Here is a 15501-nt window from a genome sequence, read left to right as displayed (position 1 = left end):
CAAAAAAGCCTTGTCAAACCTGGAATCAAGAAGACATTTTTCTATACTTTAACACTTCTGCCTGTTACCTTTAGCTTTTAATCTACACAGAACTGATTTTGTGTATGTACTATAAGGGGATTTTTCTTCTCTTGAGGATTCATGGAACCCAGGGGCCCACATGCCAGACTCTACCCATGAGTTAGAGCCTTGGCCCCTCACACGACAGGGTGCTTCAGAATTGTTAATTCAACAGCTTCTCCTGCTTGTGATGCCACACCTTGGGTCTTCCACACAGACAGTGCCTGCTTCTTTATCCTCCCGAGCAGCCCAGGGGAGCGCATCCAAGTCTCATCTTTTCATCAATAACAGGCAATCTATGTGGATGGTGCCTATGTGGAGAGGCTGTCTGAGGTACTGCTTCAGTTTTCTGTTACAAATACTCCTGTGAATACAATCTTCCACATGACTCTCATTTGACTGGTAACTGGGATAGGACCTGCTATCCAGACATTTTGCCTAATTCTTTTTATAGCGATCACATCATCCATAAATAATAATAAAGTAGAATAATAAATGATTCTACTTTTACGGTTTTATTTCTCTTAGATCTGTTTCCTGCCTTGCTGTTCAGAGAACTTAACTGAAGCCATAAACGTGGTTTACTGGAAATTTGCCCCTGGAATGCTTGGGTTCTTAGCACTTTCTTACAGTCACTTGTTCCATTGACTTTACCACTTTGCTGGTAAGATAAATTTAAGTCAGGGACATAAGAGAAGAAGTAGCACAGGATAATTTCTATGAAGCCTAAAAAGAAGCTTCAATCATTTGTTATGGTTTAGATCTTGAGTCTCATATGTTCAGAGATGGGGCTTCTGGAAAATGACAGGACCATGGAGGAGCTGTACTCATCAGTGAGTTAATCCACGAATAAGCTCTTAGTCGAATGTTAGCAGGTGGGGCCTGGTCAGAGAAGGCAAGGCAGGGAAGAGTGTGCACATTCTCGTCTGGTTTTCTGTTCTCTTACCAGGAGAGATTCTGGCTGCCATGGGGTAGGCAGATATCATTGCGATGCCCTTCCACCTGTTTTTGCCTGGAAGTCAACCAACCACAGTCTGTACTCACTAAAATTGTGAGCTAAGCCAAAATAAGCCTTTCTCCTTTTTAACTTACAGTGTTAGGCATTTTGTCCTAGTAATGGAAAAGTTAACACACTGCTCTTTATCATTACTGCTCGTTTGGAGATCAGCTCTTGCCCATCAGAAGTGGAAGTAGGGGAGCAACTGGGTTCTACTCCCAGGGCAAATTAGATACTTGTTCTCAGAAAACCAACATTTCATTCTGATTTGTGGGGACTGTTTAGTACATACTACACTGCATGTCATACTCTAAAAGGGGCAACACTCTCCAAAGAGCATGCTTGCCTAAACATCTCCAGGGATTCGTGGAATCTATTCCCATGATGAGGTCAAAAGCCTTAATAAACCTTACATGAAATGTCAGACCACTACAGACAACAGAAGAGAAAGAATTCTACAAAACAAAAGCAAAAAACATTTCTCATGCATAAAGGTAATTTTCCCAAAGAAGGCAGTCATCACTTGGCAAATGTTTTTTACTTATTTTCAAAAATAAATCTGTTTTTTTAGAAACACAGTCTAGAGTCAGAGGATTAAAGGATCACCTACTCAAAAGCTGGGAACAAAAACATGACTAGTTAAGACATAATCACTGAAATGTTCACTTACCCAGGACAAAGAAATGATGTCAACAAAACATTTGTTTTCCACTTCTCACCTCCAAAAGCTGCAGAAGGCAAAAGTGACATAAATACAGACTTTTCTTTAGCAATCTAAGCCTGGAATGTGTCAAACTGCTAGGTAACCCTGGCCCTCACTCCTAGGCACCAGTCCTAGGGAATGTGCTGTGATTTCCTTATCAGTGGTGAGAAGCCAAACAGCACAGCACAGCCTGCCCCACTCTGGGTAAAACAAGTCCTAGACAAAACGAGTCATCTAGACCAGTTCCACTGTTCTGATTTTTTAAACTTCAAAACAAAACAAACACTGTAAATCCTGAGCCAGTATTAATGGGACTGGATACAGAAAGGACACAGTGGGGATTCCCAACTTTATCTGCCAGCGTCAGAACCTGCTCTAAAGCCAGGAACCCCTGAGTGTGCCATGCAACATAAATTTTAAATTCCCACAGTCAGCTGGCATGTCTGGGGTCTTCTAGGGCAATGTTTTCTGGAGGGACTGGAGAGATGAGCATGCCTCACCAGACTACTAAGAAGGGATGGTCACGGCCTTTCAACAGAACAGCCCTGCTTATCAAATTTTATTCTTTTGCCCCTCTCCTAGTCCCCACCTCAGTTAAAACAATCACATGCTAAAATACAGTATCAAATATGAAAGTATTACTCCATTCCCAGTTTAAATCTGGACATGAAAGTGGCATAGGTGAGAACAGATTTTTTTTTTTTGGTCTTTTTGAGACAGAGTCTAACTATGCAGTTCAGGCAGGCCTTAAGCTTACTTTATAGCCCAGGCTGGTCTTGAACTTACAACAATCCTCCTGCGTCAGCCTCCTGGGTGCTGGGGATTACAGGCGTGAGCTACCATGCCCAGCTGAACAGCTTTAAATCTTAAAGGTTTTAGCATGATTTATAAGCAAGTTTAAGTACCACTTTGCCCTCAAAAAAAAACCCCATATGCTCTGTTATATGTGATATGAATTCACAGTGTGACTAAGAGAGAGAGATTTATGAAATGATTAATTCTGGGTTCAATTTAACTCCAACATTCAAGGGTTTTTTAAGCACTAGAAATGATTTCATACAACGAGGTGCTTTTCTGACAAGGCCACATGACAGCGGCTCTCTGAACTCTGCCTCGCTGGTGAGCGCGGGGGTCTGGTTGAATGGGTGGGATGGGAAAGCAGCAAGAGGAGCAGGAGGATGGAAGCTGCCATGGCTGCTATCAGGAAAGGGAGGAGGAGTAAAATGAGGCCAGCATGGCAGGCAGGGTCCTGACTGTATATTCTATGTTAAGGTAACAACTCTAATCCTATGTCCTGTAGTAAAGAGGAAAGATAAAACCCAAGAACTTGGCAAAGTCTCGCCTGTATTCCTACATTAGGCCAAGATTCCCTGATCCAACTTAAAGGCAGCCTGTGTAACCCTTCTCCATTTCACCTCTAATCCTCTTTCTACTGAGACAACTTGGGGGGGGGGTTTAATCACTGCAAACCTAGATTACCAACAGCTGCAGCATTGACGCCAGGGCTACCTCTGACACTGACCCTGCCAACTTGCTTCTAGGTTATGCAAACATCTCTCAGTTGCCCTGAGTTTTTGGAGGGCTGAACTTTATTTCTGGAAAGCAAGACTATAGAAGACTGTATCTAATTATAAAAGTGACTTACTCCAGGGCTCTCTAAAATATTAAGATCTTGGTTCATCTGAAATACAGTTTATTTTTTATAAACATTGAAGGGCCACATTAAGAACCCTTGGATGTTTAAAGATGTTCATCAGATGTTACTTGCCTTATTAAGAAATCAGTGATCCCTGATGGCATACTTTCTTCCTCTGATAGTCTTCCACACTTTTAGGAACACAGCACATCTAACTTGGCCCTATCTATTTCAGCCAAACCTTATAATAAAAGGAGGCTGGGGTGGCAGGTAAGCAGCATCTAAACTGTTCACTTCACTCTCAAGATTCTGAACACAAAAACATAGCATCGTTTACTGATGCAAAGAAGCCATCTCCAATAGGCGTCTCTGACCCAAGACACCTGCAATGCCTACTGTTCACAGAGCATCCCTGCCTGACATCAGGTAGAACAATTCCTGAGCTGACACCAGTTACACTGGCTCTTACTTACACTTATAGAATCTGGCAGCAACGTAGCCGGCAGGAGTGCCCAGAAGCACCCACAGGACCACAGCACACGTCATCAGTGCTCCTCGGTTGGCAGGGGACAAAAACCCCAGGCAAGCAAAAACTAAAAGCAAATCATGAAAGATATAAATGTTATTACTGTTATCTTGGTTGTGAAATGATAGAACCCTTTCATTTAACAAAAAAATGAATACAACTTCAAGAAAAACATATACTATTTGACACTCAGCTGTGTCAACCTTAGCGATGCTGAACCCCACATTGGCGCATGGCCCGATGCAAGGCAAAGGCCACTCTGGAGCCCCTTACCAAGGCCCAGACCCCACTGTCCCATGGTCTGGGCAGGCAGGCCAGGCACACTAAAATAGAGTGCTTTTAATTCTGGGATCCAATGACTGCCTTTAAAATTAATATGAATAGAGGCCAGGGATTTAGCTCAGCAACATAAGCACCTGCCTGGCAAGCGCGAGGTTGTGAGTTTGATCCCTGGTATGAAAGAAAACAAAACAAAACAAAACAAAAAACCTCTTCATAAATAAATACATAAATAAATAAATAAAACTAATGTGGATAAAAATCATCCCCATTTTTATCTCATTTAAAAATAGTAAGACTGGGGGTTGGGGATTTAGCTCAACAGCAGAAGCGCCTGCCTTGCAAGTATGCAGCAGTCAGTTCCACCCCCGGCACCAAAAAAGAAAAAGGTAAGTTCCCTGAGGTTAAAAAAAAATAGTCAAACGTAAGAGAAGAGACAAGATCTAACCACAGGGTAAGGAGGGAAATTATGAAGGACTTGGTTAACAACCCGGAGAAACTGTCTTCTTACCCCTTCTCGTTAGTCAGCTTTGCTAGCTCTTGCCTGCCCAGTCCTTCATACTGCCTGGAATATAAAGCCTATCGATTACTCACAAAGACATCCAGCCTGAAGCCAAGGCTTGAAGTTACCACATGCTCACAATGGCAAGGCCAGTAAGATACTGCAAAGAGTCTCAAGTGGCCTTCCAATCCTAGCAGCAAGATAATCGCTGTTGTTTCCCCCAGTGCACCCCTGAGCAAACAAGTGCATGACTAGCAATGCACTCATGACCAGCAGGCAGACCACGGCAGCTTTGAAGAGCTGTCCAGATTCCAGGTAAGATACAGCCCCTACTGCAACCCAGACTAAAGAACTAGTTCTAAAACAGCAGGTGCATGATCCAATGCAAGGACTTAGGAAAAGGATTCCTATCCTTTCTTCCTCCTACAGTCACTTTCTAGCTGAAGCACCGACTGGGTGGCAGAAGACAGCTTCTGATAACATTTTAGAGAGGAATTTTATCTTCAAATGTCCATCCTGGGCTAAGTCCACCTTGACTCTCTGACATTCAGCACCACTGTGAATTCTCTGGTCATGTCCAAACCTCTTTTATGAGTCCTTCTCTCAACTACCCTCTTCAATCTAATATTCTTTCAAATTCCAGCATTATCCATCAAAGCTATGCCTCCTTAGGTTGTTAGATTAAACAAACACTACATTCCAGGAGACTTCAAATTGAGTCTTAAGGTCTGAATCAGTAGCTCCCAAACTTATCAGTAGTGCCAGACATTTGGAAGTAATGGTCCTTTTGCAAATGGTTCATTTATATGCTTAATTTCATTATAAAAACTTAGAACTCTTTTATTAACAGAAAATGAAATGACTATAGTATTAGTACTTAATATGCAATCAAACAGAAAAACAAAATGTCATTTAAAAAGTTAAAAGGTCAGCCATTTCTGAATTCTTCTAATAATGTCATTTGTTACTGCTTATTAGTGGCAGGCATCACTAAAGGAAAATATCACTAAGGGGGAAAAAAGGTAAATTCTATTCATAAATATTTTTTTCTGTTAAAAATTTATAAGAACCTGGGATTAATGCATTCCTAGAGCAGTCTCACAACCAGCTTTGTGGCTGATCAATATCTCTATCAAAGGTCTATCAAAAATAAATAAATAAATAAATATGGATTGTCCTAATAAAATCTCTCAAAATGTCCTGCCGGTACAAGGAAATTCACGCATGTAAATGTGTGTCTATGTGTCTGTACCCCTTCTTGAACACTGGCAGAGAAAGAAAATAATCTGGTTTCCTGAATCCTCCCCAGGTATAAGGGACTACAAAACTCTTCCTGCCCTACCCAATTTTTCTTCTCCCATCTTCCCTTGTAGATTCCAAAGATGTCTCAGATTCCAGATCTAATCTCCCACCCTCAACCCAAAGCAAGTGAGGCCCCCTACCCTAGATGGTCTCTAAGGACCAGCCCAATGTCACTAACACAAAGGATAGCTCTTTAGGGAGGTGGAGGAAATTAGAAACAATCTAGCTACTTCCCACTTAACAAACCTGGTTTTCAAATAGTATCTGGAAAAAGTATTTTCACTTGACACTTACATAGAGTCACAAAAGTCATAATTAAAATCTGCGTCCCAGATCCTAGGAAGACTGACAGAAGCATTCCTTTTCTTGGAGGACGGAATATGTCACCATGAACTAGTTTCCAGCCAAATTCTTCTTGGGCATCTTCCTAAAATGGGAATGAAATCCATTCAATGTATTACATGACATCACCATGACAACTAGAGAAGTGGGTTCACTGTTGAATATGCTAACAGAAAAATTATAAACTTATAAATGTTAATATCTACTTCGATTGTAAAGAAGTCGAACTTTATATGATTTTCTCAATTTTTGCTAAAGAAATACTTTGCTTTAAAGTCCAGAAATATCAGTTACTGAGAACTTTACAAAGATCACTGGAGTCCCACTTAATGCTATTCTATGTCAAACTTCGTGATCCAACTTGACTTAATTTTGATTACACACTATTATTCTTAACCTATGTTCATTAATCTACAAAACAAGCAGATGGTGTTAGCCCTTGTACTATAGCTGCTGTGCTATTGCAGTAAGTGTGGTCAATGGCACATTAGTAAGCCTGTGCTGAACTGCACCTGTGCTCTCCAGACATATACGTACAAGAACCCAATCAGCAGCCCACCTGGTCGTCTTAACGGAAACCTTAATCAGAATTACCCATAACTGAACTGACTTTCCCCCATCCAAGTCTGTTCTTCCTACAGTCTTCCCCAGTAGATAAAAACTCCATCCCTTCACTGCTGCATCTCCGAAACCTTACAGTCATTTGCCACTCTTCTTTCCTGAGCCTCCCTAAGATACACTTTAACACATCACATAGCCCTATTGGAAGCACACCCACAGGACCCCCTCCTCCCTCACCTTGGTTCTGGCTATCACATCCTGGCTACAATAAACAAGTCTGCTTGTGTCCCTATCCATTCAGCAACTGCAGGGCTTCTTTGGACTGAGCAGGCTCGGACCAGAAGCCTGGAGCCAGTCACTCACTTCTAGGTGTCCCCCCACAGCCAGTCACTCAGCTACTCCCACCTCCTAAATGCCAGCGCGCCCTCCTCTCCCTGCGGCCTTCCCAGCTGACAGTAGGAAGACTGTCAGTGGCCTCCTAACCAGTCTCTGCACCTCTGGTCCTTCCCTGCTCCACACAGTCCTCTGGACAATACTCGAAGCAATTTTCCTCAACACAACACTGCTCTCTCAAATTCCTCAACAGCTTCTCTGTGACCTTCAGACTCAACAGCTTGCGAGTCCTTCAGAATCTGGACCTTGCTCTCTCAGCTTTCTCTCAGCTAAATCTGTATCCTTTCCCCAAATTCCCATTAAACACCTATCTTTTTGAGCAGTAAAATGCTGTTCCTAATATACTTTTTTTTCTTGTAGTAAAAACAAATCTCCTGAAAACAGAAAATTGTAAGTTATTAATTTCTCCCTTAACAGCTAATTTATAGGACAATAGTAATAATCAGAGTATTTCCCTCCCCTTCTATACAAAATACTTTCATGCCCTTGAGAATTACACTCTACCTGGTCATTTATAAGGCATGTACAAGATGAAATATATTAAAATTGCATCTAGAATTGATTTTAAAAACCAGAAGACAGGTGGTCATTCTTACAGATTAAACAAGACTGAGCACAAGTCAGTAAGTGTTGGGTGATGGGCATGCTAATCTTATTTTTCTGAATGTTCAAAACCATGTGACAAAAACCAGTGCATTTCTTCTCCTAGGTGGTATACTGCTACACAAGGGGCCTTTCTGACTACTTTTTAATGGATACTTTAAAAAAAGAAAAAAACAAGTTACATACAGAGAGCCTTTTCTTTTGCAAACCTATGGGACTACAGCATATTCTTATTACCTTTCATAAGGAAATGCATGAAGAATTTCCCCGACACTATACACATATTTCATATTTTGCTTGCTTTTTAAGTCTAATATCATTTTCTCCTTGGGGTACTGGAAGTTGAATCCAGCCTGGATACAATGTAGGGTTCAGGTGAAGTGCCGACTTGACTGGTTTTGAGCTCTGCCCCGATGATGGTGGTGCATACCTCTTGGTGTCTGGATGGGTCACCAACACGTGGCTTCTGCTCTGTCTGGTCCCTCACTCCTCCTCTGGCAGTGAACTGAGCCGGGAACTAACGGGGTGTGTTCCACAGTGTTCTTCCACTGCGCTACTCTTGCCTGAGTAAGAGGGAGCCAGCCAACTATGCACCGAACCCCCTTCAAACACTGAGTCAAATTAATCTTTCCTCTTCACAGTGAGTGTTGGGCACTGTGTGCAGTAACAGAAAGCTAACTACGAGGTATACATCAGGCAAACTGCTCTGGTTTTCGTTTTGAAAACAGGTAAGTTCTTGCTATTTTTCCTGTGTAGTCCAGGCTGACCTTACATTCAATATATAGCCCAGGCTGGCCTGAACTCAGGACAATCTTTCTGCCTCAGTCTCCCAAAGGCTAATGTTTTTCTTTAGCTGTTTTTTTTTGGGGGGGGGGCAGGGCTCAAACTTGCAATGATCCTCCTAGCTCAGACTCCCAAGTGCTGGGATTATAGATGTGCACCATCATGCCTGATACTTAGCCCTTTTTAAAATTTTTTAAAGAAAAAGTCTAAGTTTTCAGGTTAATCTTTTTTTTTTTTTTTTGGTACCACAGATCGAACTCATGACCTTGCACTTGCCACTGAGCTAAATCCCCAGCCCTCTTCCAGGTTAATCTTAAACTTATGATCTTCCCCATCTAACCCATCCAAGCAGCTGGGATTACAGGAATATGCCAGCAAGCCTTGCTGGTCTAATAACATTTTGACCATCCTTTTCTTTCTGTGTATACAGAGTTGTCCCACTCTTTTTAATGATTACATAGTATCCTGCAATATGGGTATCATTAATTACAAAATCAATTCCTGCTAGTATTTGAGTTTATAATCTGCTATCTGTCAACATATATATTGTTTGAAAATAAAAATAATAAAATCCTTTGCATGTTGACAATAATTTCAAAAAATGAAATTGTTGGGTCAAGCTATGTGTATTACAAATCAGAAGCCATATTGCCAAGTTGCTACTGCAGGCTGAAAAACTTCATATTCTCACATACTATCCAGCAAAGTATTCTTGTCCACAATTTCCCAGCACAGGGTCATATCAAGCATTTTAATTTCTCCCAGAGTAAGGTAATATTGGGCAACAACTCTGAACAAACAGTATTGCATTGTACTTTTTTATTATGAATGATAATCACATATCCATATTTTTTCATATTTAGTAAGTACTGATTTTTTAAACAGACTTTCTTTTCATGTACTTTGACAATTTCTTACTGGGTTGTTGACTGAGTTCTTCATGGCTGTAGAATTTCTTTATTCAGAAATTGTGGTAGGTATTTAAAATATATTACATTATGCAACTTAAAATGCTTGAGAATAAATGAGCCTGGGACATCAAAATTATTTTTTTTTCCTATAATGCATAACAAAAAACCATATTTATGTGCAGACACAGTGGGATGTTAGATGTTAAAAACACTTAACTGCTCTCGAATAGTTAATATAGTTAGCAGGAAACTTGCTTTTTGACTATATCCCCCTTGATACTGTTCATGCTCTTCAAAATGGCCACAAAGACCTCAGGACCTCCCCTGTACCCCACTGTTTGGTGAGTTTGGGTGTGCGTGTGTAAGCATAGCTTGTGCAGTGCAGCTTGGACATGAAAAGCTCATGTCTTCACAAGGAGGTGGTCCACAGGACCCGCTCTGTTTAACCTGGCACTAAGCAGTGGAAAAGAAGGTACAGCCAGTAAAAAAACAGTCCCTTTGTCCTCATTTTGTGTTAAAGCAAATACGCCATTCTGAAAACCAAGGTCTCTCTCGCAGCATCTTAGTTTACTGCTGCTGTCCAAATCCAGAGAGGCTGGAGCCGAGTTGCTAGGAAAACGAAGAGTCAGCATGGACTCCCCATGCATATGAAGGTGGTCGAAGGCACTGGCTTCATGGCACTGTGAATGGCAGAGGGTCCTGGTAGGCACTGGGAGGGCAGCTGGCATGTGCACACTTGCTTGTTCACACACATGGTCTTCCTGTGCATGTGTCCCGAGAGCCCCCTTGAAGGCTCGTCTCATCTTTCCCTTGCCCTCTCCTGTGGCCACACTTACTCTTCCTTTGTTTTCCTAACATCAAACATCCCGTAACCTAGGATCTGTGCTCAGTAACCGAGGCATGGGAACAGTGACTGGCAGACTGGCCTGAAATCACAGCTAGAAGAGAATGGCAGTCCACTGCACGTGGTGGAGGGCTCTGCTAAAGAAAGCAGGCTGTGTAGCTCTTCTAGTCTAGGCCTTCTCAGTCTTTTGCGATATATGGAGGGTTTCACAGCTTTTTCCCTGCTTTGGTATGATTTTGGTGTCTGTGTTTGAAGGCTATGTGGAGACTGCAGGAACCTTAATACTGGGCTTCTGTTTGCTGCAGCAGATGACCTGGTCAATGGCTCTTGAGATCAGGAAGACTTGTGAGTTGACGGTAGGCCAGACACGCCAGCAGGACACGACAGAGCTGCTTGTGTAAGCAAATGACTGGCTATAGGTGCCAGCCTCAATGTCATCAGAGACAGAAAATCGAGCTGTGGAGGTGGCTTTATAGGCCTAGATGAAGGTATCAGACTTTCCACTTTATTCTTGATGCCTTTAATGTGCCTGTTATTATCTTCAGCTGTCAAGAGACTCTTACCAAGCAAACATCGGTGCTCTCTGCAGTCTCCTGAAGTTTTGGGCTGGGCGGCAAGCAGATCTTCTGGGGGAGCTGCTGTAGGACCTCCTCGACGGTCTCTTCTGCAGTCCCGGACACCTTGCTAGCACTAGACTGCTGTGTCTCTTCTCTCCTCTTTGGGGCCTCTTTCACCTTGATGTGCTTAGGAGCCTGCAACAGCAATTCTAGCCAAACTGTCTCCCTACAGTGTGGCTTTCTGCCATGGCCCCAAGCCCTCCCAATGGGCTGAGCTACAAGCACATCATCCGTCCATTTTTTCCTGAAGCACGAATACTAGGCAGACAGTGTGAAGGACCCACAGATGCCCAGTCTCACAGTAATGTGAGTCAGATGCAGACCAGAGGATGAAGGTGATCACGTGAACAGTCCAGGCGCCCCCTACTGTCGCCCCTAAAATTATTTTTAATAATTTAAAATATTTCAAATATTTGAACTGAAAAAAATTCAGTTAAATTCGTTTTCAAAAATTCAACACTTACACAAGTAAAAATTGCTTGGGAGTTAATTAAACATTTCATGAACTCCATGTACAGCCATAGCACTTTCTTATTTGAAAATGTAAACTCAAGATAACTTTTGAGAATACTTTAAAAGTAGGTTCTAGAGCTACTCTTTCAACTTTTTTCTGAAGCAACAATAAAGACTGTCAATCACAGAATAAAGATGAGATAAAATGTCCCGCTCACCGTGGAATCCATCTGATTGTATCTGGCAATATCTTTATGCAGTGTCCGTAACATAATCATAGCCACCATTCCAGACAAGAAGAGAACAATCACTAGGGAATTCATTATGCTGTAAAAATAAGCATTTCATAATTCATTTGTAGCTTAATCTACAGGACTGTTTAAAAGTTTAAAAAAAGAAATCTGTTCATTGTGTAATATTAAAGCAGCATTAAATCAAAATTAAAACTGCATAAAAGCCAACAAATTCAGTCAGCTGTGTTCTTCCATGTTTCTCTTTAGAGGATATACAACTTCAATACTTATCATAATATAGGTTCTGGCTTCAGGATTTTAGATTCACTGACATATGGTAGTGCTGGGAATCAAACTCAGGGCCTTGTGCAAGCACTGTACCACTGAGCTACATTTCCAGCCCTTGTGTTTAGAGGTGTAATTTTTTTTGTTTACAGTCAACATTATTAAATATCTACTGGGTATAAACCACTGTTACACACATGGCAAGGAATCCACAAGGACTGGCCTGGGTCCACAAGGTCTGGCCTCCAGAAATGTACAGAAGAAGTTTGCTCAGCAGATTAGCTAGAGCATCAAAGGATTAGTCAGCAAAGTAGAAAAAAGGAGAGTGATAGTAGGGTGAACAAGTTTCTACGCAAGAGTTCTGAGTTGCACTTTGGAGAGAAAAGCAGTAGCATAACAATGGCAGCATCTTCCATTCACTGAGTACTTGTACGTGCCAGTCACGTCCTCTAGTGCTAACTCACATCTCCTTTAATTCTCTGAACAACCCAATGAGCTAGGTTCTTCTGAATAAAAAACAAACTCTAAGGAATATGTGGCCTGCCTTGACAAACAACTCTTAAGATGAAAAGCCAAGATGGGAACATAGGCCCAGACCTCTGAATACACAGGAGAAGATGAGAGAATAACTGAGATGCTTGCAGACACAACCAGGCAGGGGCAGAATAACCACGTAGGCAAAAGCAGACGAACTGCACTCTTACCTAAACCACTGAATGTGGGTGTGAGGCATAGACTCCAGAATGTAATCCCATCTGGATGCCCATCTGATATTTTTGTCTTCCTGGAGGGGGAAAGCGAAAAGCTCCTTGAACATGTACTGACAAAGCACATTAAAAACCAAGTTCCCTTCCACAGCTGTCCTGCTGTTTAGTCAGCACCTGCACTTTCTAATGCTCACAACTAGGTTAGTCACAAGACTTAGGGAACTTTGCATTTACTCAGCTACAGTGAAAAACAGGATGAGATTAAACAGTAAACAAAACAAAACAAACCCCTAAGTGTTTCTAACAATATTAACATACTTGGATTCTTAAAAAAGTCTTGTTTAAAACTAGTAAATATTTATTTTTGATGTTAAAGCTTAGTGCTATATTTAATTTTTTCAGAACATAACTTATTTCTCTGTTCCTACCTACAGGATAGCTAACTAGATCACAAAATCACAACCCAGGTACACTGAGTATCCTACATATCTCACTCACACTGGGTTCTAAATATCCTAGAAATATATGCTGTTCTACTTGGCTGGGCTTGCAAGATTAAAAAATATTTGAGAGAAAAAACCCTAAGGATATTAAATATCACAAGTACATTAGAGTGCCAAAACAGCTTTTTAAAAATAGAGATGGAACCCAAGTGTGGGGGCACGCACCTATAATCTCGGTACTATTGGAGGCTGAGGCAGGAGGACTGCCAAATCTGAGCCTGATGTAAGCAATTTAGTGACTTAGCAAGACCTTATCTCAAAATAAAAAGTAGGACTAGAGATATACATCATGCAAAGGCTTTGGTTCAATCACCAATACTAAGAAAAAAAGACACAGGTGGAATACTCCTTCACTGTTTCACAACTTTTACTTTTCTCCTTAGGGATTTCTCCACTGATAAAAATACCCCTATAGTAACTAATTTCCTATGAAAATCTGTCAATAGAAATACTCCATTTATGTTCACACTCAAATCCTGACTTTGAAAATGGTATTATTTCCAAATGCTTTTGATATATGCTTTCAACATTTTCATTCTGTGTCTATTTCTATGCTTGTTTTCTACCCTGTTTTCTATATACTTCATAAGGATAACACAAGTTATTCTCCAATTTCCTCTACCCTTTCATTTAAATGGAAACTTAGTTGTAAGAGTGATTATGTTGCTTAGCGCACTAGCAAACTTTCTAAAAATCAGCTCATTAAGTGCTGATCTATTTGACAAGCTTAATCATTAGTATTTTTAATTAGTTTAAGTAGTACAAATTTAAAATCAATTTATAAGTTAAAGATTAAAAAAACTCACCTCAAAACTAACAGAATAAGTGTAGGCAATTTTGATCTCCCCAGAGGCCTTGTTACTTATATCCATGGGAGGTCCGGAGCAGTCTGGTTTATCTGTATGAGTATGTTTGAAGCTGTGGGAAGAAACATTTTGGCAAGATGCTGATAAAGTGGTTGAAAAAATGGAGTAAAATACATGTTAGAAATTCTGTACATATTTCAAAGTGCTGCTGATAGTGAAAGATGAAATTATACATACACATTTAAAACAGGGAATATTTACTTCATAAAAATAATGGGCTTAGTTAGAAGTAAGTGTACAAAAGCATTACTCGAAACTAAAAACAAACTTTTTAAACCCTATGCTTAGACATTAATTTCTTTTTTAAAGACAGGGTCTCAGTGAATCACTGGCTGATCCACAACTCTTGGGCTCAAGGGACCTGTCGACCTCAGCCTCCTGAGTACTAGGATTGGCGTGTCCCAAGGTACCCAGTTAAATGATCTTTAAAAAGAAAAAACCATGGAGGTAGTTTAAATGAACTACCACCTTATTATGACAAGCATTTCTTTACCACTAGTGATGTGAGAAAATGGCTGATTCCGTGGCAGGAAAAAATCATGGCAGAATATTCCATCTACATAATGTACGTTTATGCCAACAGCTCCAACCACCTGCTGAGATGCCCTTTCTGAGGCTCTACAAACACTGGCATCTAACACAGCACAGCACGGAAGCTTCAGGAACAATGGCACCACTCAGGGCCCGTGGCCTCTGACCACAGGAAGGTCACACGACCCTGGGGAAGTGCTCTTTCCACTGCAAAGGGAAATGCTGTGCCAACTCTCACCTGCTCTTTCCCACCCTGACAGATGAAACTTTGAAACTTCCTGAATGACAAATCAGAAAGGCACCTTGGCCTGACCACCCACTGCGAGAGGGCTGTAACTACGGTTGCTCCAACCACCCCAATACTCAGTCACAAGTCACATAGTGACAGGAATTTTAGTCACCATCAATCCTGAAATGCCAGATAACGCTCACAGAACAAAGCAACTGGGACCAAAACACTTTTCTGGACCCATATAGTACCTCATTCACTTATTTACTCTGTATAGTTACCTTTTTGGTTCGAGTTTAGCTGCCACTAATCTTGCTCCCATGGATCCCGTTTCCACAACATGGTAATGTATTTTGATGTCAACATGGTTGAAGATGTAAAATGTATCTCTCTCATGGAATTCTGACTGTGAAACAGAACTTAAAGTTAAAGGTAGAAATCTGGCTACAAGAGAGTCAAAATAAAAAATTAAAATTGGTTACAAGAAGAAAAATTTAGGCTTGGATAGAATTCTAATCCTTTCCCAGGAAAATGTTTTAAGTTTTGAGTTTAAATTCCTTATAAGCCAAAAATTAATTTTGGAAAGGTATAAGTCATGTTTTTTTAAAGTTTTAATGTTTACATAAAATTTAATA

At 40.9% G+C, this 15501-nt stretch overlaps 1 protein-coding gene across 1 annotated transcript in view; it reads right to left on the bottom strand.

Annotated features, from left to right (window-relative positions):
* Tm9sf2 (transmembrane 9 superfamily member 2) overlaps window positions 1–15501 on the bottom strand; it is a 61498-nt gene that overhangs the window by 14709 nt on the left and 31288 nt on the right. The window contains exons 6-12 of the mRNA XM_003477601.5: window positions 15148–15272; window positions 14047–14158; window positions 12735–12814; window positions 11731–11839; window positions 6300–6432; window positions 3870–3989; window positions 1728–1785 (exon numbers count right to left, since the gene is read on the bottom strand). Of these exons, the coding sequence (XP_003477649.2) occupies window positions 1728–1785; window positions 3870–3989; window positions 6300–6432; window positions 11731–11839; window positions 12735–12814; window positions 14047–14158; window positions 15148–15272 (737 nt within the window). The remainder of the gene's footprint in view (window positions 1–1727; window positions 1786–3869; window positions 3990–6299; window positions 6433–11730; window positions 11840–12734; window positions 12815–14046; window positions 14159–15147; window positions 15273–15501) is intronic.

This window comes from Cavia porcellus, unplaced genomic scaffold (genome assembly GCF_034190915.1).
Source record: "Cavia porcellus strain 051 isolate PalLab524CR breed Dunkin Hartley unplaced genomic scaffold, mCavPor4.1 scaffold_4, whole genome shotgun sequence".
In the NCBI taxonomy this organism is placed as follows: domain Eukaryota; kingdom Metazoa; phylum Chordata; class Mammalia; order Rodentia; family Caviidae; genus Cavia; species Cavia porcellus.
The sequence above is the reverse complement of the archived record's forward strand: the minus strand, read 5'-3'. Positions and strand labels throughout refer to the sequence as shown.